This window comes from Aquarana catesbeiana, linkage group LG13 (genome assembly GCF_042186555.1).
Source record: "Aquarana catesbeiana isolate 2022-GZ linkage group LG13, ASM4218655v1, whole genome shotgun sequence".
NCBI lineage: Eukaryota > Metazoa > Chordata > Amphibia > Anura > Ranidae > Aquarana > Aquarana catesbeiana.
In genome coordinates this window covers 224,086,536-224,110,264 of record NC_133336.1, presented here as the reverse complement: position 1 = coordinate 224,110,264, position 23,729 = coordinate 224,086,536, and the positions used below count along the sequence as shown (strand labels likewise).

At 39.3% G+C, this 23,729-nt stretch overlaps 1 protein-coding gene across 3 annotated transcripts; it reads left to right on the top strand.

Annotated features, from left to right (window-relative positions):
• The first annotated feature begins 1,117 nt into the window (after positions 1–1,117).
• Positions 1,118–22,574, top strand: FCER1G (Fc epsilon receptor Ig). Of its 3 annotated transcripts, none has more exons than XM_073609259.1 (6): positions 1,118–1,316; positions 7,004–7,104; positions 7,561–7,611; positions 11,058–11,126; positions 18,098–18,118; positions 20,037–22,574. In XM_073609259.1, the coding sequence occupies exons 1-6, from the start codon at positions 1,193–1,195 to the stop codon at positions 20,094–20,096; spliced, it is 426 nt and encodes a 141-aa protein (XP_073465360.1). In that variant the 5' UTR covers positions 1,118–1,192; the 3' UTR covers positions 20,097–22,574. The 3 variants fall into 3 exon arrangements, with proteins under 3 accessions (XP_073465360.1, XP_073465358.1, XP_073465359.1); XM_073609257.1 differs by lacking the exon at positions 1,118–1,316 and adding an exon at positions 6,724–6,877; XM_073609258.1 differs by lacking the exon at positions 1,118–1,316 and adding an exon at positions 6,724–6,877 and having other exon boundaries at positions 11,058–11,137.
• The last annotated feature ends 1,155 nt before the right edge of the window (positions 22,575–23,729 follow it).

Here is a 23,729-nt window from a genome sequence, read left to right as displayed (position 1 = left end):
AAGGCAGGTGGCAGCAGGAGGCCTGTATAAGGGCGTGGAGGAATATCAGGACTCTGTAGCTGCTGCCTGTTGATCTCGGGGTGTGCGGCTTTTCTTTGTATTCTTGATTCACTCCCCTAGATTTTCAAGATGAAATCTATTTTTGATAAAAGGCTCCATGCATGGTGATGGTGACGTTCCTTAGTCTGGCTTTCCCGTAGGGATTGTGTTGTGCAATTTGGTTTGTACCATTTATAATGTTCTTGTTTTGTATTATCATATTCAATTATTTTGTAAATATGTTTTATTTATTTATTATGGTTTTATTGTATATAAGTTTTTGTTTGTAAGATTTTTTCAATAAACAAAATTAACCCCTCATAATGGGAACAGCCGGTGTGCAGACCCAGGAACTCAGCACAGGGATGGTGGGAACCCCTCATAATGGGCACAGCGGGTGTACAGACCCGGGAACTCAGCACAGGGATGGTGGGAACCCCTCATAATGGGCACAGCGGGTGTACAGACCCGGGAACTCAGCACAGGGATGGTGGGAACCCCTCATAATGGGCACAGCAGGTGTATAGACCCGGGAACTCAGCACAGGGATGGTGGGAACCCCTCATAATGGGCACAGCGGGTGTACAGACCCGGGAACTCAGCACAGGGATGGTGGGAACCCCTCATAATGGGCACAGCAGGTGTATAGACCCGGGAACTCAGCACAGGGATGGTGGGAACCCCTCATAATGGGCACAGCGGGTGTACAGACCCGGGAACTCAGCACAGGGATGGTGGGAACCCCTCATAATGGGCACAGCGGGTGTACAGCCCCGGGAACTCAGCACAGGGATGGTGGGAACCCCTCATAATGGGCACAGCAGGTGTATAGACCCGGGAACTCAGCACAGGGATGGTGGGAACCCTTCATCTTCAAGGGATCCTAGAAGATTTTCTTGCAGTAAGCATTTCATTTTTTGCATCGTTATATTCTATTTTAGGTTCGGATATTTGGATGTCAGCTGCTGGAAGTGATAACGTTGTTAGTCCCTGTCCCCTGCTATGGTATTGGGGATCTTTCGGGGCTGGTAAGGTTTTTAATGTGAATTAGGGAAGCTCCAATTTCCTGAGCTGCGTCAAAACATTCTTGAGAAAACAAGTTAACAGGAACTAGAAGAGAAAGAAGGTCAGCCAGCTTCTAGCGGGGCTGGTCATGTGCAGAGAAGGTGAGGTGCGTTTCCTGTGTGGGTTCTGGTCACCATCGCAGCTTCAGCCTCTTCAGACCGGCTCCAGACCTTCTACCTCCACCCTAAGAATCAGATTCTCTCCACTCTCACGTGAGTAACTCTACTTCATTCACTCAATTTCAGACTTTTTGGTTGATTCTTAGTAAGAGGTACAATGTTATTATTAGGACAATCCACCTAAAAGTCATATTTTAGTTCCCGGCTTCCTATATGTTTTGGATACTCCAATAGTGAGAGCTCTCTCCCGTAATTCCAGGCTGTGTTCCTGGCCACCTAGGAGTTTTAGATGTTCCAACTCCATAATATAGCATAGACAAAAATCCAGTACAGGGATGGTGGGAACCCCTCATAATGGGCACAGCATTTGTACAGACCCGGGAACTCAGCACAGGGATGGTGGGAACCCCTCATAATGGGCACAGCGGGTGTACAGACCTGGGAACTCAGCACAGGGATGGTGGGAACCCATCATAATGGGCACAGCGGGTGTACAGACCCAGGAACTCAGCACAGGGATGGTGGGAACCCCTCATAATGGGCACAGCAGGCTTGATGACCTATCTTGGTGCTTGATGACTCTCCTCTTGGACACGTGGCATCCGCCCTCCATGCCTCATGGTTTCTCTTGATATTCTATTCATGCCCACGGACATGTTTGCTGAAAAGTCTTCTATAATGCTACATGAGATTATTTTATCACATCCCTGAAGAAGCGTTTTTTTTTTTTCCCCCGAGAAACGTGTTGGGTGAAAATCGGTGTAAGCAATATATTCTGTCATGTATGTGCTGGAATTATGAGATTGTATCAGATCTTTGATTTTATGTTCCAATCTACAGAAGTTATAAATGTCAGAGGAACTCTCTTTTTTTATATAAATAATAAGAATTAGAACGTCTCTTTGTATTTGTCGATGCATTGATCTCAGTTTCATATACAGTTCCTTTGAAAAAGTATTCATACCCCTTGAAATTTCCCACATTTTCCATTTTCTCATGTTACAACCAAAAACCTAAATGTATTTAATGGGATTTATATGTGATTGACCAACACAAAGTGGCACATAATTGTGAAGTGGAAGGAAATGATAATTGATACAAATAATTATCTGAAAAGTGTGAGGGGGGCATTTGTATGGCGCCCCCGGAGTCAATACTTTGTAGAACCTCCTTTCTCTGCAATTACAGCTGCAAGTCTTTTTGGGGATGTCTCTACCAGCTTTGCACATCTAGAGAGGGATATTTTTGCCCATTCTCCTTTGTAAAATATCTCAAGCTCTGTCAGACTGGATGGAGAGCATCTGTGAACAGCAATTTTCAAGTCTTGCCACAGATTCTCAATGTGATTTAGGTCTGGACTGTGACTGGGCCATTCTAACACATGAATATGCTTTGATGTAAACCATTTCATTGTAGCTCTGGCTGTATGTTTAGGGTCGTTGTCCTGCTGAAAGGTGAACCTCCGCCCTAGTCTCAAGTCTTTTGCCGACTCTAACAGGTTTTCTTCTAAGATTGCCCTGTATTTGGCTCCATCGATCTTCCCATCAACTCTGACCAGCTTCCCTGTTCCTGCTGAAGAAAAGCATCCCCACAACATGATGCTGCCACCACCATGTTTCACGGTGGGGATGGTGTGTTCAGGGTGATGTGCAGTGTTAGTTTTCCACCACACATAGAGTTTTGTTTTTTGGCCAAAAAGTTCCATTTTGGTCTCATCTGACCAGAGCACCTTCTTCACTTGTTTGCCGTGTCTCCACATGGCTTCTCACAAACTACAAACGGGACTTCTTATGACTTTCTTTCACCAGTGTCTTTCTTCTTGTCACTCTTCCATAAAGGGCAGATTTGTGGAGAACACGACTAATAGTTGTCCTGTGGACAGATTCTCCCACCTGAGCTGTGGATCTCTGCAGCTCCTCCAGAGTTACCATGGACCTCTTGGCTCTTCTCTGATGAAAGCTCTCCTTGCCCAGCCAGTCAGTTTAGGTGGACAGCCATGTTTTAATAGGTTTGCAGTTGTGCCATACTCTTTCCATTTTCAGATGATGGATTGAACAGTACTCTGTGAGATGTTCAAAGTTTGGGACATTTTTTTATAACCCAACCCTACTTTATACTTCTCCACAACTTTATCCCTGACCTGTCTGGTGTGTTCCTTGGCCTTCACGATGCTGTTTGTTCACTAAGGTTATCTAACAAACCTCTGAGGGCTTCACAGAACAGCTGTTTTTATACTGAGAATAAATGACACACAGGTGAACTCTATTTACTAATTAGGTGACTTCTGAAGGCAATTGGTTAAAGAGTAAAGGAGGCTGAATACAAATGCCCCCCCACCCCCACCCCACGCTTTTCACATTATTTATTTGTATAATTTATCATTTTTCTTCCACTTCACAATTATGTGCTACTTTGTGTTTGTCTATCAAATAAAATCTCAATAAAATACATTTACATTTTTGGTTGTAACATGACAAAATGTGGAAAATTTCAAGGGGTATGAATACTTTTTCAAGGCACTGTATCTATTTGAATCTATTTATTTGTATCAAGTTTTTATTTCTCTTCTCTAATATGAAAGATTTTTACTTTATTTTATTTTGTGATACATGGAAACATAGAAGAGTGACAGCAGAAAAAAAACAAGTGGTCCATCAAGTTGGGGCCCCATTTTTGGGGGGCTTTTTTTGTTAGTTTCCTGTTTATAACCTTTTTGCCTGAGTACAGAACTATGTTTGCCCCAAGTATGATTAGAGCCCATCTCTGGGAAACCAAAAAAAAAATAACCCCTGGCTTGTTAAAGTCTAGGGTAACTAGGGTAAAAATGTACTTAGCCGCTCCTCCCTGCTGCTAGACCGGTCACCGTAGCCTCCTCTCCCCCACATAGTGGTCTAGGATCCTGACGTCATCAAAACCAAAGCAGGGTCCATTGATGCCGAGGGAAAGTCCAGTCCCGGAGTGTATGTATGTGTGTGTGTGTGTGTGTGTGTGTGGGGGGGGGGGGGGGGGTCACCTCCTACAGTGGAGGATCAGGTAAGAAAAATCTCCAAATACCAAATGAGCAATTACCGAGTGCAGCCCCATTGCAAGGATTAATTGTACATTTTTTCAGAGTTGGGCTTTAAATTTACTTATTGTTGACTAAGTGCTTGCCTCTATACTTTCTAAGGTTAGTTTTGAACTTTCCTTCACCTAGTCTGAGGTTATGTTACCAAGTTCATGTCCCTTATCCCTTCTTTCTTGTACATATTAAGTCTCTCCTGATATGTTTTATCCCTCAGACCTTTCACCATTTTGGTTGCCGGTTTCAGGACTTGTTCTGTAGTATTAAGATGTTTTCGTAAGTGAGGTGTCCAGAAGTGGACATATTCTAACTGAGGTCTAGCTAAAGATCTATATAGAGGAAACCAGACCGCCTCCCTCTTGCTGGTGACCTCTCTAGTGATATACAGATTTATATAGAGGAACCAGGACCTCCTACCTCCTGCTGGTGACCCCTCTAGTGATATAAAGATCTATATAGAGGAATCAGAACCTCCATCCTCCTGCTGGTGATCCCTCTAGTAATATTAAGATCTATATAGAGATATCAGGACCTCTTTCCTCCTGCTGCTGACCCCTCCAGTGATATAAAGATCAATATAGAGGAATTGGGACCTCCTTCCTCCTGCTGGTGACCCCTCTAGTAATATAAGGATCTATATAGAGAAATCGTGACCTTGTTCCCCTGCCGGTGATCCCTCTAGTGATATAAAGAACTATAGGAATCAGGACCTCCTTCCTGCTGCTGGTGACCCTTTAGTGATATAAAGATCTATATAGAGGAATCAGGATCTCCTTCCTTCTGGTGGTCCCTCTAGTGATTATAAAGATCTATATAGAGGAATCAGGACCTCCTTCCTCCTGCTGGTGACCCCTCTAGTGATATAAGAATCTATATAGAAGAATTAGAACCTCCTTCCTCCTGCTGGTGACCCCTCTAGTGATATAAAGATCTATATGGAGAATTTAGGACCTCCTTCCTCCTACTGGTGACCTCTCTAGTGCAGATCTATAAATCAAGACTCCCTTTCTCCTGACGGTGACCCCTTTAGTGATAAAAAGAACTATATAGATGAATCAGGACCTCCTTCCTCCTGCTGGTGACCCCTCTAGTGATATAAAGATCTATATAGAGGAATCATGACCTTTTCTTCTTTCTGGTAGTCCCTCTGGTGATATAAATAACTATATAGAGCAATCAGAACCTCCTTTCTCCTGTTGGTGTGAGCCCTCTAGTGCAGGGGTCTTCAAACTACGGCCCTCCAGTTGTTCAGGAACTACAATTTCCATCATGCCTAGTCATGTCTGTGAATGTCAGAGTTTTACAATGCCTCATGGGATGTGTAGTTCCACAACAGCTGGAGGGCCGTAGATTGAAGATTCCTGCTCTAGTGATATAAAGACCTATATAGAGGAATCAGAACCTCCTTCCTCCTGCTAGTGACCCCTCTAGTGATATAAAGATCTATATAGAGGAATCAGAACCTCCTCCTCCTGCTGGTGACCGCTCTAGTGATATAAAGATCTATATAGAGGATTCAGGACCTCCTTCCTCCTGCTGGTGAACCCTCTAGTGATATAAAGATCTATACAGGGGAATCGGGATCTCCTGCTGGTGATCTCTATAGTGATATAAAGCTCTATATAGAGAATTTAGGACCTCCTTCCTTCTGTTGGTGACCCCTCTAGTGATATGAAGATCTATATAGAAGAATCAGGACCTTCTTCCTCCTGCAGGTGGTCTCTTTAGTGATATACAGATCTTTATAGAGAAATCGGGACCACCTTCCTTCTGCTGGTGATCCCTCTAGTGATATAAGAATCTATATAGAAGAATCAGAACCTCCTTCCTCCTGCTGGTGACCTCTCTAGTGATATAAAGATCTATATAGAGGAATTGGGACCTCCCTCCTGCTGGTGACCCCTCTAATGATATAAAGATCTATATAGAAGAATCAGAACCTCCTTCCCCCTGCTGGTGGTCCCTCTAGTGATATAAAGATTTATATGGAGAATTTAGGACCTCCTACTGGTGACCACTCTAGTAAAGATCTATGTAGAGGAATCAGGACCTCCTTCCTCCTGCTGGTGACCCCTCTAGTGATATAAAGATCTTTATAGAGGAATGAGAATCTCCTTCCTCCTGCTGGTGATCCCTCTAGTGATGTAAATCTCTATATAGATAATTTACAACCTCCTTCCTTCTGTTGGTGACCCTTCTAGTGAGATAAAGATCTACATAGATTAATCAGGACCTCCTTTCTCCTGTTGGTGACCCCTCTAGTGATATAAAGATCTATATAGAGGAATCAGAACCTCCTTTCTCCTGTTGGTGACCCCTCTAGTAATATAAAGATCTATATAGAGGAATCAGAACCTCCTTTGTCCTGCTGGTGATCCCTCTAGTGGTATAAAGTTCTATATAGAGGAATCAGGACCTCCTTCCTCCTTCAAACAGATCATTCTCTAATGTATGCCAAGAAGGGGGGTGTCTGACCAGTTAGGGGGTGTTTCTGGCCAGTTCTGGTTACAGAGTGCTGATTACTGGAAGCGCTGGGTCTTATTACACCACACAGTCACACTCACACATTGCAGGACTGTTGTAGTGGAAGGTAGACTATGAAATGGTGGCTTTTTTAGTACATTGTCTCTCTAACTGCACACCTTTTTTTATGGTCCAGTAATAGATGCGGTCATTATAGACCTCAAATTGGTCTTTTGTTTTTTCGTTTTTTCAGCTGCGGCAGCCAAGATGAACGAGCCCGAAGTCTGCTACATCCTGGACGCCATTCTGTTTGTGTATGGAATAGTTCTCACCGCTCTCTACTGCCACCTGAAGGTAAGGGCAGTTCCCTACAGCAAGGGGAAATGTCAGATATTGGTTGTGCTGTTGGGGTTTTTTTTGTATTTTTGCACATTTGCTGCACCATATTTCTCCTACCCGTATTGTATGTACGCCTCCGGCCATGATCTGTTTGATAGATTGTCTACATGAAGGCAATGAACCCGGACAATGCTTTATTAAGTCAGATTGAGCACACAAACACTCCCACAGATTTTAGTGAGACTCTGTTGCTCGTGAGTGGAGAAAAGTCTTCAGCAAACTAAGGATTCCTCAGAAGGGTCCAAAGCTTTATTTCACCTGGTCACGCGGGACACATCCGGCAACACTTCGGAGCCACGCAGGGCCCCTTCGTCAGGCTGGCTTTGTGAAACCCATGGATCTGTGGGGGGGGGGGGGGGTTCCTGAGACTCTGGTCTCCTGCTAATGACATCTCTTTCATTTCTATTTCAGATTAAGACCTCTAGGGAGAAAAAGAAGAATCCGACGCCCGCTCTATACGAGGTATGAACTTCTTATTTTCTGATCCTCATTTGTATTAATAGCGAGAACAGGAAGTTCCTCCAGCGGCAGGAAGTACTCACTCCCCCCCCCCCCCCCCCCGAGTCTTCTTCAACTTCTCACTCTGCTGATAGTGTTTAAAGGGGCAATTTTATCTGTTTATTCAAATACGTAAAATTGACTATTTTGTCTGTTGCAAGGCATTGCACAAAGTTTAATTTGCCATGTCTGAAAATACAATGTAACTTTTTATATTATTATTATTTTCTGTATTTCAAGGCATTGCACAGATTTTGATTTGCCATGTCTTGAATATGCATTATAACTTTTTTTTTTTTTTAATTTATAATTATTTTATTTTATCTTTTGGAAGAAGTTGCCCAAAGTTTAATTTGTCATGTCTGAAAAACCATTGTAACTTTTTTAATATTATTTTTATTTTGTTTTATTTGTTTTTTATATTGCAAGGCATTGCGCAGCTTTTGATTCGTCATGTCTTGAATATGCATTATAACTTTTTTTTTTTTTTAAATGTATAATTATTTTATTTTATCTTTTGGAAGACATTGCCCAGAGTTTAATTTGTCATGTCTGAAAATACAGTGTAACTTTTTTATATTATTAATATTATTTTATGTATTGCAAGGCATTGCACAGATTTGGATTCGCCATGTCTGAAAATACATTGTAACTTTTTTTAATATTATTTGTATTTTTTTCTATATTGCAAGGCATTGCACAGAGTTTAATTTACCATGTCTGAAAACACAATGTAACTTTTTGATATTCTTTTTATTTCATCTTATTTAATTTTTATATTTTATATTATTGCAAGGTATTGCCCAGATTTTGATTTGCCATGTCTGAAATGCAATGTACCTTTTTTTTAATGATTTTTATTTTATTTTTTTATTATTTTATATATTTCAAGGCATTGCATTGAGTTTGATTGGCCATGTCTTGAAAATCCATTGTAACTTTTTTAATATTATTTTTATTTTGTTTTATTTATTTTTTATATTGCAAGGCATTGCACAGAGTTTCATTTGTCATGTCTGAAATGCAATGGGGTTTATTTACTAAAGGCAAATCCACTTTGCACTACAAGTGCAAAGTGGATTTTTATGTTTATTATTTTATATATTTTAAGGCATTGCATTGAGTTTGATTGGCCATGTCTTGAAAATCCATTGTAACTTTTTTAATATTATTTTTATTTTGTTTTATTTATTTTTTATATTGCAAGGCATTGCACAGAGTTTCATTTGTCATGTCTGAAATGCAATGGAGTTTATTTACTAAAGGCAAATCCACTTTGCACTACAAGTGCACTTGGAAGTTCAGTTGCTGTAGATTTGAGGGGAGCATGCAAGGAAAATAAAAATAGCATTTTTGCTTGTACATGATTAGATGATAAAATCAGCAGAGCTTCCCCCGTGATTAGATGATAAAATAAGCAGAGCTTCCCCTCATTTCAGATCTTCCCCTCAGATCTACAGCGACTGAACTTCCAAGTGCACTTGTAGTGCAAAGTGGATTTGCCTTTAGTAAATCAACCCCAATGTACCTTTTTTTAAAATTATTTTTGTTTTATTTTTTATTATTTTATATAGTTCAAGGCATTGCATTGAGTTTGATTTGCCGTGTCTTCAATATACATTGACCTTTTTTATATTATTTTATTATTATTGTTTTTTTTTTTTTAGATTATTTTATCTATTGCAAGGCTTTGCACAGAGTTTGATTTGCCATGTTTTGAATATGCATTATAACTTGAAAAAAAAAATATTATTATTATTTTATCTTTTGGAAGCTATTACACAGAGTTTAATTTGTCATGTTTAAAAATACATTGTAACGTTTCAATATTGTTTTTATTGTTTTTTTTGTTTGTTTTTTTAATTATTTTAAATATTTCAAGGCATTGCACAGAGTTTGAGTTGCCATGTAAATACAATGTAACTTTGTCTATATTATGCTTATTTTAATTTTTTTTATTATGTTATATATTGAAAGTCATTGTGCAGAATTTTACTTTTGCCATGTCTTGAATATACATTCTCACTTTTTTTTTTTTTTTAAATATTTTTTTTTATATATTAGTTTATATATTGCAAGGCATTGCACAGAGTTTGATTTGACATGTCTGAAAATACAATGTAACTTTGTCTATATTATTTTCATTTTCTTATTTTTTTCTATATATATATATATTGCAAGGCATTGCACATAATTAGATTTGCCATGTCTTGAATATACAGTACATACTCACTTTTTTAAAAAATATTTGTATTATTATTAGTATTGCAAGGCATTGCAGAGAGTTTTAGTTACCATGTCTGTAAATACAATGTAACTTTGTCTATATTTATTTATTTTTTAATTATTCTTTTATATATTGCAAGGCTTTTTTGCAGAATTTGATTTGCCATGTCTTGAATATGCATTCTCACTTTTTTTTTTTTACTAATTATTTTTATGTATTATTTTATATATTGCAAGGCATTGCACAGAGTTTGACTTGCCATGTCTTGAAATACAATGTAACTTTGTCTATATTATTTTCATTTTCTTATTTTTTATTTTTTTATTTATTTTTATTTTATATATTGCAAGGCATTGCACAGAATTTGATTTGACATGTCTTGAATATACAGTACATACTTTTTGAAATTTTTATTTTCTTTATATATATATATTATTTGCCATGGCTTGAATATACAAAACAGTGACATTTTTTTAATATATATTGTATATTATATATTGCAAGGCATTGCACAGTTTGGTTTGCCATGTCTGAAAATACATTGTAACTTTATTATCTATATAATTTATAATTTATATATAAATATAAAAATATTTATAATTTTTTAATTTTTTTTTTAGTCCTGGCTGGAGTAGGCATGGGTTTGAACCTCGGTTCCTCACTTCCTGTCCTGGTGACACGTTGTGTCTTAGGGCATGCCAGGTTGTCATCAGTATAGGAAGTGGATAAAGACATGTTGACAGAGGTTCTAACCCTTCCTCGCTCCATCCAAAACTAGTCAGAGCCAGGGGCTCTGGGTGGGGGTTGGGGGGGGGGTAACTCTTTTCAGATTTTTATGGTAGATGCAGTAAGTGCTGCATGCACACCCCTGTGACCCCCCAACTTGCTGCTGTTCTACATGGCTGCAGGGGTGACAACGCATTTCAGAGCGTGCTGTTCCACAGATCACACCCACTGCCCCGCCTTCTCCCTGCTCTATAGACTACTAGCACTGGTGACCCCCCCAACCCCCACACCTCAATTCCAGTAGTCCTACCCAAGTCCCTCCCTTCAAAGAGCAAACACTCCCCACTCTTGTGACTCTTAAAGGAACACACAACTGATCTACAGCCTTGTATTTTTTTTCTTTAAGTTCCTCGGGGGCGGGTCCTTGTAGTCACAATAACGTGTCTTTGGTTTGCAGCCCCTGAGCTATCCTTCAAACCAGATCTACAGCAAGATCGGGAAGGGAGAAGGAGGGGTCGAGATGAAGGTGAGGAATTGGTGCGTGTTGCAATATATCTGATTATAATGTAGATACGTAGATGGGGGTGGAAATGCTCATCCTTTCCTGGAAAAAATGCTGCTCCAGCTCCTTCTGGTGCTGCTTACAGGAGCAAAACTCACATGGTTTTGCTCTTGTATCCACTGTATATATAGATATATATATATCTTTAGATATATATATATCTATATATATACACACACAGTGGGGACGGAAAGTATTCAGACCCCCTTAAATTATTCACTCTTTGTTATATTGCAACCATTTGCTAAAGTCATTTAAGTTGATTTTTTTCCTCATTAATGTACACACAGCACCCCATATTGACAGAAAAACACAGAATTGTTGACATTTTTGCAGATTTATTAACCACTTCGCGCCCGCGCTATAGCCGAAAGACGGCTGCAGCGCAGACGCTACCTGCCGGGTGGCCGTCCCTGGACGTCCAGCTGTTTACTTCCGCAATGCGCGCTCCCGCCGGCGCGCATCGCGGAAGTTCTGTGCTGGCTGTGTCCCTCGGACACAGCCAGTCACAGATCGCCATAAACGGCCAATGACAGCGGCCGTTTACAGTGCGATCGGCGGTGCCAATGAGAGATGATCTCATATGTAATCATATGAGATCATCTCTCATCGCCGGCTCTCCCTCCTCACACAGAGACAGCGTGTGAGGAGGGAGAGCGAACCGCTGCAGCGGTGAGTGCAAAAAACAAAAAAAAAAAAAAAAAAAGTCGTCAGTGTCATCTGTCATCCCTCCCCACTGTCATCTGTCCCCACTGTCATCCCTCCCCACTGTCCTCTGTCGCTAGTGCCATCCGTCCCCAGTGCCATCCGTCCCCAGTGCCATTCCTCCCCGGTGCCATCCGTCCCCAGTGCCATTCCTCCCCGATGCCATCCGTCCCCAGTGCCATCCCTCCCCAGTGCCATCCGTCCCCAGTGCCATCCCTCCCCACTGCCATCCCTCCCCAGTGCCATCCCTCCCCAGTGCCATCTGTCCCCAGTGCCATCCCTCCCTAGTGCCATCCCTCCCCAGTGCCATCCCTCCCCACTGCCATCCCTCCCCAGTGCCATCCCTCCCCAATGCCATCCCTCCCCAGCGCCATCCGTCCCCAGTGCCATCCCTCCCCACTGCCATCCCTCCCCAGTGCCATTCCTCCCCACTGCCATCCCTCCCCAGTGCCATCCGTCATCGGTGCCACATATTAGTGCCATCTGTCATCAGTGCCACGTATCAGTGGCATCTGTCATCAGTGCCACGTATTAGTTCCATCTGTCATGAGTGCCACGTATTAGTGCCATCTGTCATGAGTGCCACGTATTAGTGCCATCTGTCATCAGTGCCACGTATTAGTGCCATCTGTCATCACTGCCACGTGTCATTAGTGCCACATATTAGTGCCATCTGTCATCATTGTCACGTGTCATTAGTGCCACATATTAGTGCCATCTGTCATCACTGCCACGTGTCATCAGTGCCATGTATTAGTGCCATCTGTCAGTGCCACGTATTAGTGCCAAATGTCATCAGTGCCACGTATTAGTGCCATCTGTCATCAGTGTCATCAGTGCCACATATTAGTGCCATCTGTCATCAATGCCATGTCAGTGTCATCAGTGCCATCTGTCATCAGTGCCACGTCAGTGTCATCAGTGCCACTTATCAGTGCCATCTGTCACCAGTGTCACGTGTCATTGTCCTGGTGCTCCAGGGCCTTCAAAAGTGTAATAGGTAGTCAACAAATTAGATGTGTAATTTATGCTCCTAGAACACCTGATGGTGCTCCCTGCATGTTGGGCCTCTCTATGTGGCTAGGCTGTGAAAAAGTCCAACGCATGTGGTATCCCCATACTCAGGAGGAGTAGCAGAATGTATTTTGGGGCGTTATTTGTGGTATATACATGTCATGTGAGAGAAATAACCTATTATAATGACAATTTTGTGTGGGGGGGGGGGGGGGGGGTCAACAAATCTTCATTTTGCAAAGAATTGTGGGAAAAAATGACAACATCAAAAACCTCACCATGCCCCTTACTAAATACCTTAGAATGTCTACATTCAAAAAAGGGGTCATTTGGGGGGTATTTCCTGACTTTCCTGACTTGTTCGGGTCGCAAGAAATGAGATCGGCCGTCAGTACTTCAGGTGTGATCAATTTTTTATGATTTGCACCATAACTTGTAGACTCTCTAACTTTCACAAAGACCAAATAATATCCACTAATTTGGGTTATTTTTTCCAAAGATATGTAGCAGTATAAATTGTGGCCAAAATTTATGAAGAAAAATTAATAATTTGCAAAATTTTATCACAGAAAAATGCGTTTTTTTTTCAAAATTTTCGGGCTTTTTTTATTTATAGCGCAAAAAATAAAAAACCCAGAGGTGATCAAGTACCACCAAATGAAAGCTCTATTTGTATGAAAAAAAGGACAAAAAATTCATTTGGGTACAGTGTTACATGACTGAGTAATTGTCATTCAAAGTGTGAGAGCACCGAAAGCTGAATTTGGGGATCCTCTGCCATTCCTCCTTGCAGATCCTCTCCAGTTCTGTCAGGTTGGATGGTAAACGTTGGTGGACGGCCATCCTCTCCAGAAATGCTCAATTGGGTTTAAGTCAGGGCTCTGGCTGGGCCATTCAAGAACAGTCACGGAGTTGTTGTGAAGCCACTCCTTCGTTATTTTAGCTGTGTGCTTAGGGTCATTGTCTTGTTGGAAGGTAAACCTTCGGCCCAGTCTGAGGTCCTGAGCACTCTGGAGAAGGTTTTCGTCCAGGATATCCCTGTACTTGGCCGCATTCATCTTTCCCTCGATTGCAACCAGTCGTCCTGTCCCTGCAGCTGAAAAACACCCCCACAGCATGATGCTGCCACCACCATGCTTCACTGTTGGGACTGTATTGGACAGGTGATGAGCAGTGCCTGGTTTTCTCCACACATACCGCTTAGAATTAAGGCCAAAAAGTTCTATCTTGGTCTCATCAGACCAGAGAATCTTATTTCTCACCATCTTGGAGTCCTTCAGGTGTTTTTTTAGCAAACTCCATGTGGGCTTTCATGTGTCTTGCACTGAGGAGAGGCTTCCGTCGGGCCACTCTGCCATAAAGCCCCGACTGGTGAAGGGCTGCAGTGATGGTTGACTTTCTACAACTTTCTCCCATCTCCCGACTGCATCTCTGGAGCTCAGCCACAGTGATCTTTGGGTTCTTCTTTACCTCTCTCACCAAGGCTCTTCTCCCCGATAGCTCAGTTTGGCCGGACGGCCAGCTCTAGGAAGGGTTCTGGTCGTCCCAAACTTCTTCCATTTAAGGGTTATGGAGGCCACTGTGCTCTTAGGAACCTAAGTGCAGCAGAAATTTTTTTGTAACCTTGGCCAGATCTGTGCCTTACCACAATTCTGTCTCTGAGCTCTCCAGGCAGTTCCTTTGACCTCATGATTCTCATTTGCTCTGACATTCACTGTGAGCTGTAAGGTCTTATATAGACAGGTGTGTGGCTTTCCTAATCAAGTCCAATCAGTATAATCAAACACAGCTGGACTCAAATGAAGGTGTAGAACCATCTCAAGGATGATCAGAAGCAATGGACAGCACCTGAGTTAAATATATGAGTGTCACAGCAAAGGGTCTGAATACTTAGGACCATGTGATATTTCAGTTTTTCTTTTTTAATAAATCTGCAAAAATGTCAACAATTCTGTGTTTTTCTGTCAATATGGGGTGCTGTGTGTACAATATGGGGTGCTGTGTGTACAATATGGGGGGCTGTGTGTACAATATGGGGGGGCTGTGTGTACAATATGGGGGGCTGTGTGTACAATATGGGGGGCTGTGTGCACAATATGGGGTGCTGTGTGTACATTAATGGGGGAAGAAAATGAACTTAAATGATTTTAGCAAATGGCTGCAATATAACAAAGAGTGAAAAATTTAAGGGGGTCTGAATACTTTCCGTCCCCACTGTGTGTGTGTATATATATATATATATATATATATATATATATATATATATATATATATATATATATATAATGCATATATATAAAATATTATACTACTAATAATAATCATTATACTAATTATAATAATTATTATACTAATAATACTAATAATAAAATTTTATTTATTATCTCACATAAAGCTACAGAAAACTACTAACGTCTTTTTTTTCATGTTTTACTTAATATGTATTTATATTTATACACAAACACACCTACCATACAGTAAATGTATAAATTAAGCTAGTAAAATAAATAATAAAATAATAATAAAATGTACATTTTATTTAGTATCTCACAAAAAACTACAGAAAACTACTAATGTCTTTTTTTTAATGTTTTACTCATTTTTATATATATATATATATATATATATATATATATATATACAAACAAACACACCTGCTATACAGTATATGTATATATTAACCCAGAATAACCCAGAATGTGGATGTCCCCTGTGCACAGACTTGCTGGCAGAGGCAGCGAGCCAACCACAGAAGCACGGGGGGGGGGGGGGGAGATTGTGGGTTCCCCCAAAATCCTGTCTACCTTTGCCCACCGTCCATGTCTACCATTGCCATGGTTGCCCTGTTCTAGCAAGCAGGTGAAAGCGTGTGGAAGGGCACAGACGTCAAATAATAACTGTCCATGTTTGGTCATTTCGGCATGTTTCCCCCCGATTTGAAACCCATCATCTTTTTAATAATTAAATAAATTCAGGCCGGAGGTTTTTGGGGTTTCCTGAGCCCCCCGCCGCTCCTCAGCTGGTGGGAAGGCAGCTCGTGTCTCAGAGCGAAACAAGAAGTATTTTTACAGCGTCCAGAGCCTCTCCGACCACTTCCCCCCTCGACGCCTCTGCACTGTCAGCCTGTCCCCACCATCAAGGCCTTCAATGTTCCCTGAGATTAGATTGCAAGCTCCTAGGATCAGGCCCATGTGGAGGGGGGGGAGGGGGATTACAAATGGCAAAAAAAAAAAAGATATATATTTGTATATTTTTAAATATTTGTGTTGAGGACAAAGAGCTGAGCGGGGGATACGAGGCGGTCCATGGAGGAGGATGTGGTCAGAGGATTACTAATATCTCTTCTTCTCGGGTTTTTACTCTGAGATGGACAATATAGAGAGAGAGGAGGGCAGACCGCCTCCAACATTTCACATGTGGTCTCATCTCTGCTTCTCATGCTTTACTTTTTATATATCTATATACTGCATACACACACAAAATTATATATATACATTTATATATAGAGAGAGAGAGATTTATACAGTGGATATAAAAAGTCTACACACCCCGGGTGGTAAAATGTCAGGTTTCTGTGATGTCAAAAAATGAGACAAAGATTAATCATTTTAGAACTTTTCCCACCTTTTAATGTGACCCATAAACTGTACAACTCAATAGAACAACAAGCTGAAATCTTTTAGGTGGAGGGGAGTAAAAATAAAATAATATGGTTGGATAAGTGTGCACACCCTAAACTAATGCCGCGTACACACGGTCGGACTTTTCGTCTACAAAAGTCCAACGGACGCCGACGGACTAAAGCTGGCTGGTAATCCGATCGTGTGTGGGCTTCTCCGGACTTTCAGCAGACTTTTTCAGCCTCAAATCCGACGGACTTTAGATTTGAAACATGCTTCAAATCTTTACGTCGTAACTACGACGGACCCCGAAATCCGCTCGTCTGTGTGCTAGTCCGACGGACAAAAACCCATGCTAGGGCAGCTATTGGCTACTGGCTATGAACTTCCTTATTTTAGTCCGGTGTACGTCATCACGTACGAATCCGTCGGACTTTTGTGTGGTCGTGTGTAGGCAAGTCCGTTCGTTAGAAAGTCTGCTGCAAGTCCGCCGAAAGTCCGCCGGAAGTCTGTCGGACAGGCTGTCGGACTTTTGTAGACGAAAAGTCCGACCGTGTGTACGCGGCATAAGACTTTGTTGAAGCCCCTTTTGATGTTATTCCAGCGCTCAGTCTTGTTGGGTATGAGTCTTATCAGCATGGCACATCTTGACTTGGCAATTTTTGCCCAAAACCACTCCAAATCTGTCAGATTGCGAGGACATGTGCACAGCCCTCTTCAGATCACCCCATATATATATATATATATATATATATATATACAAACACACCTACTATACAGTATAGGTATATATTAACCAGTAAAATAAATATTAAAATAATAATAGAATTTTACTTTTATTTATTATCCCACATATACTACAGAGAACTACTAATGTCGGTTTTACGTATTTTACTATTGATGTGGGATCACTAATCTCATTGTTTGTGAAAGCAGAAACTTTCCATTTCATTCACTGAGCTGCATAGGTGAAATTCGTTTGAAATAAAATTTTTTTTTTTTTTCTTTATTCATAGAGTAGCAAGGTTTATGTAATGTAATGTTAATTGTATTTGTGTGTTTTCCTATTTGTTGTTGTTGTTGTTGTTGTTTGTTTGTTTTTTTTTTTTTTGCTTTTTCTTGGGTTGTGTGTTTTTAATTCTTTTTTTTCCCTTTTTTGGGCTACTGTCTTTTTTGGTTTATTTTCTCTTTTTTATTTATTTTTTTGTGAAAATAAAATGAAAATAAACGATGGAGACCTTTTACAGCTGAAAACTAGTTTCAGTTTTATCGCGTGGCTAAAGTGCGTCGCTCCCCCATCACTAATATAATATAGTAATCGGTCTTTCAATCTGCGCCTCACACAAAAAGTTCTCTAAAAGAGTTCAGGAGAAATGTATTATAATTCTTCAATAAGAATCATAAAAAATGAAATGCAGTCCCATCCAGAATCACACATAATACATCCAATCTTACACATACAAACAAGTAAAAAAAAAAAAAAACAATAATAAAAATAATAATAAAAAAAGTAAAAAAAATAATATAAATGTTATACACACACTAAATAAAATGTTTTACAACTCTTTATTAACTTATATTTTCTTTTCTTTTCAGGGAGGAGAAAGTGATTACGCTGTAAGTATAAATCACTATTTACTGTATATCACACTTCAATAATAACTACTATATCTGGAGAGCGAGCGGTGATGTCACTCCTGTATAATATATCTTATATATCTGGAGGGCGGTGATGTCACTCCTGTATAATATATCTTATATATCTGGAGAGCGGTGATGTCACTCCTGTATAATATATCTTATATCTGGAGAGCGGTGATGTCACTCCTGCATAATATACAGTATCTCAAAAAAGTAAGTACACCCCTCACATTTTTGTAAATATTTTCTTCTATCTTTTCATGTGACAACACTGAAGAAATGACACTTGTCTACAATGTAAAGTAGTGAGTGTACAGCTTGTATAACAGTGTAAATTTGCTGTCCCCTCAAAATAACTCAACACACAGCCATTAATGTCTAAACCGCTGGCAACAAAAGTCAGTACACCCTTAAGTGAAAATGTCCAAATTGGGCCCAAAGTGTCAATATTTTGTGTGGCCGCCATTGTTTTCCAGCACTGCCTTAACCCTCTTGGGTATGGAGGTCACCAGAGCTTCACAGGTTGTCTCTGGAGTCCTCTTACACTTCTCCATGATGACATCACAGAGCTGGAGGATGTTAGAGACCTTGCACTCCTCCATCTTCCATTTGAGGATGCCCCACAGATGCTCAATAGGGTTTAGGTCTGGAGACATGCTTGGCCAGTCCATCACCTTTACCCTCAGCTTCTTTAGCAAGGCAGTGATCATTTTGGAGTCGTTATCATGTTGGAATACTGCCCTGCGGTCCAGTCTCTGAAGGGAGGGGATCATGCTCTGCTTCAGTAGGTCACAGTACATGTTGGCATTCATGGTTCCCTCAATGATCTGTAGCTTCCCAGTGCCGGCAGCACTCATGCAGCCTCAGACCATGACACTCCCACCACCATGCTTGACTGTAGACAAGACACACTTGTCTTTGTCCTCCTCACCTGGTTGCCCCCACACACACTTGTCACCATCTGAACCAAATAAGTTTATCTTGGTCTCATCAGACCACAGGACATGGTTCCAGTAATCCATGTCCTTAGTCTGCTTGTCTTCAGCAAACTGTTTGCGAGCTTTCTTGTACATCATCTTTAGAAGAGGCTTCCTTCTGGGACCACATCCATGCAGACCAATTTGATGCAGTGTGCGGCGTATGGTCTGAGCACTGACAGGCTGACCCCCCCCCACCCCTTCAACCTCTGCAGCAAAGCTGGCAGCACTCATACGTCTATTTCCCAAATACAACCTCTGGATATGACGCTGAGCACGTGACCTCAACTTCTTTGGTGGACCATGGTGAGGCCTGTTCTGAGTGGAACCTGTCCTGTTATACTGCTGTATGGTCTTGGCCACCATGCTGCAGCTCAGTTTCAGGGTCTTGGGAATCTTCTTATAGCCTAGGCCATCTTTATGTAGAGCAACAATTCTTTTTTTCAGATCCTCAGAGAGTTCTTTGCCATGAGGTGCCATGTTGAACTTCCAGTGACCAGTATGAGAGAGTGAGAGCGATAACACCAAATTTAACACACCTGCTTCCCATTCACACCTGAGACCTTGTAACTCTAACAAGTCACTTGACACCGGGGAGGGAAAATGGATAATTGGGCCCAGTTTGGATATTTTCACTTAGTGGTGTACTTACTTTTGTTGCCAGTGGTTTAGACATTAATGGCTGTGTGTTGAGTTATTTTGAGGGGACAGCAAATTTACACTGTTATAAAAGCTGTACACTCACTACTTTACATTGTAGACAAGTGTCATTTCTTCAGTGTTGTCACATGAAAAGATAGAAGAAAAGATTTACAAAAATGTGACTGAGGGGTGTACTTACTTTTGTGAGATACTGTATCTTATATCTGGGGAGTGGTGATGTCACTCCTGTATAACGTCCTCCTTTGTCCCTTTAGGGTCTCGGCCCTACAGACAAGGCTACGTATGAAACTCTGAGGGGGGAGAAGTTGAACTGAAGATGGCGGATGAAGATGGCGGATGATTTCACCCCGATGTAGAGATCACACGGTTGGGGTTTGCAGCTCCCTTTCCTGTGCTTCTTGCTCTCAGTATGATCTCACTTATATCTGACATGTTTCACTCTTTGGATCTGTAGATAAGGATTGGTAGGATGTGAGGTCCACCCAGCTACAGGAGGTTACAGCATTTTGTAGATTTTTATCATTTACCAAAATTAAGTTGTTTTTTTTCGTCTTTTAAGCTTTGATATCTGGTGCAGATAAATAAACACGTACAAACTATTCATTGGAAAAAACAACTGTATCTCTCTTCCCCCAGTATTAAAAAATATTTATTGCCGTCCATTGAGGGACAAAGAAATTCGTACAACATATTTTATTTTAATTTTTTTGCTAATATCCAATCCTCCTGTAGGTGGCGGTATAACCCAACAGGATATGACTACCTGTGTCCCTCAATGGAATCCAATAAAGGGAGTACAAAAATAATATTAATAAAAATGTCAAACTGGCGCACTTCATCAAACTGCACTGTCAAAACTCCAACGATAAGTGTAATAAATTTATTATAATTTTTTTTTTTTTATAGGTTTTGGGTAGGGTGTGCCTATAGGACAGGAAGTAAAGGGAAATCTCTTGCATGGAGACAAAAAACAAAACAAAACACAGGGGCATTAACCAACCCCTACTCTATCTAAAAAACCAGCATTTATATATAATTACATTTTTTAATTTTTGTATGCATTATTTTTTTGGATAGAGTACGTCTATGGGACAGGAAGCAAAGGGAAGCCTCTTGCATTAAGGCAAAAGGGGAAAAAAAAAAACACAACAGTTTTAACCAACCCCTACTCTATCCAAAAAGAAAAAAAAAAAAGTTGTGGCATTATATAAAGGGAAACCTCTTTCATGGAGGCAAAAAAAAGAAAAAAAAAAATACACAAGAGTTTTAACTAACCCTTACTTTATCCCCCCCCCCCCCCCCCCAAAAAAAATAGCTGTGGCATTATATATAATTTACAATTTTTTTTTTTTTTTTTTTACATTTTGGATAGTGTGTGTCTATGGAACAGGAATCAAAGGGAAACATCTTGCAAAAAGGCAAAATAAAAATAAACAAAACACAGGAGCATTAACCAACCCCTACTCTATAGAAAAAAAAAGCTGTGGCATTTTATATATATATATATATATATATATATATATATATATATATATATATATAATTATTATTATTATACAGGATTTATATAGCGCCAACAGTTTGCACAGCGCTTTACAACATGGGGCAGACAGTACACTTACAATACAAATCAATACAGGAGGGATCAGAGGGCCCTGCTCGTTAGAGCTTACAATATATATATATATTAAAAAAAAAAAAAAAAATATATATATATATATATATATATATATATATATATATATATAATTTTATTTTATTTTTTTAATCTTACAAAACAAAAATATCTAACATAACCTCACCTAAGTAACATCCACACACAGACACAACATGATTTAAGCAATATGTGTGACAGTAGGCTCTTGCTGAGGATGTGATCCCTGAATGAGTTTTATTTTTTTTTTTTATATTAACAAGTCAGCCACTCAGCAGGGAAAACTCACAGGACATTTCCAGCCAATCAGCAGCAGAGGCTGAGATGACATGATGCTGTTCTGCTGTTGGAGGTGTTGACGGAAACGTGACACAAAGAGGAAGTTTGAGTTATCTTGTGGGAAATTGTTACAGAAAAAAAAAAAAAAAAAAAAAAAAAAGCTTATAGAAGTACATGTTAAAAAAAGGAAATAAAAAATAAAAATGTGCAGTAATTTTAACCTCTTGTAAGCTGAGTGACAGTACAGTACATTAAATTATCCAAATGGAAGAAAAGTGAAACATTGTATCCACTGTAGAGAAACGCTTCTGCTATTTTATTTTTCAAATGTTGCAAAGCTAATAATAAACATAAAAAGTAATTGTTACTTTTTCTTTAGAACTTTTTTTTTAATTACTCTTGCTTGTTGTGTAATTTTTGCAAGTTACAGAAAAATCTTATTTAGTAAATATTAAACTTTGCTGTGTGTTTTTTTTTTTAATACTTCGAAGCTAATAAGCAGATTTATTATGTTACTTTTTTCTTTAAAACATTTTTTTTTCTTTATTATTGCTTGTGTTATAATTTTTGCAAGTTACAGACAATTTTTATTTAGTAAATACATACTTCGTTGTTCTTTTATTATTTTTTTTTTAAACTGGCTAAGTCTGAACTTCTATTGAATAAAAATAATCCTAGTATACAATATGTATACAATTTTATAAAGCTCTATTTTTTTTGTTTTATTATTATTATTATTATTAAAGTACTTGCTTTTGTAAGTTTTATCTGGAATTACCTGAAACATTTCAAATGTTTGTTTTTTGGCAATTTTTGTATTTTAAATATTTTCCCTCAATAAAAGAGTTATTTAAACCTGTGATTGTTGGGGATATTCCTTTTTTAAAATGTCCATTATTAGTATTATTATTATTGTATATGCATTATTATACATTATATACATTATTATTGAGAAATATAGTAGTAGTACTATTATTATTTTATTATTATTATTATGATTACTATCATTACTAATATTATTATTATCATTACTATTATTACTACTATTATTACTACTGCTAATAATATTATTATTTTATTATTACATTTATTATTATTATTATTTTTTATTATTATTACTATTATTTCTAGCCACAATTGGATGAACACATTATATGCTTTATATGTCCAGTCTCAAAATATTATAGTTGTGTGGGCTGCCTTATCGATTTAGATTTTTTTGGGGGGGTTTAAATTTGGATGACCCTGGAGCTGTGAGCCTGTGCTGGGAGACATCCTGAGGACTAATATTTACTGCCCTATCAGCTACCTGACCCGATAACACTTGCTGTGTCCCAGCTCCAGATTTTGCATGACAGAATCAAATATTAGAGCCCCCTAGAGGTGATTACCATTTATCATAAATGAGATGCCACCTTATATGAGGAAGGTGCAAGATGCATCTGAAATCTTGAGCATCTTCTTTCTTGGACCCTTATCCAGGAAGCTCTGTTATTTTTTTTATGGTTATGCAAACCAAGGAGTTGGGAGTAGAGATGAAAAGCACAGTGATTTCAATTATTTTTAATTATTACTTCTCACTGAACTGCTTAACTGAAATTTACTAGGGGAAAAAAACAACTTTTTTAATGTAATTATTTATCTTTTTTTTTGGGGGGGGGCGCATTTGGGTATTTTTGTTAATGTATTCTGTTCATTTATTTATTATTATTATTATTATTATTAATAATAATAATAATAATAATAATAATAATAATAATATTAAAAGTAGTAGTTGCAATTGTGTATTTTCTTTTATCTTTTAAAATTACATTTGCAGCCGGGTATCTTTGTGCTGCTTCTGTTTATTTCGTGTGGCATCGACAACAACTTTTTTTTTTTTCTCAGCTGCGGACGCTCGCTCGTGTCCGATAAGCTTTCCTTCCTGTTTGAGGTTTCCTTGCTGTAGAAATGAAATGTTACAAGTAGTAGACGTCAAACTTCACAGGAAAAATGCACCTTTATTTTTTTCTTA

Bases quoted from the DNA above. Each gene is read 5' to 3' on its own strand.
- FCER1G (XM_073609257.1), top strand. From the start codon at position 6,739: ATGCCAAGAAGGGGGGTGTCTGACCAGTTAGGGGGTGTTTCTGGCCAG. The intron at 7,612-11,057 runs GTATGAACTTCT...TTTGGTTTGCAG, and splicing joins CGACGCCCGCTCTATACGAG to CCCCTGAGCTATCCTTCAAA. The intron at 11,127-18,097 runs GTGAGGAATTGG...TTTTCTTTTCAG, and splicing joins AAGGAGGGGTCGAGATGAAG to GGAGGAGAAAGTGATTACGC.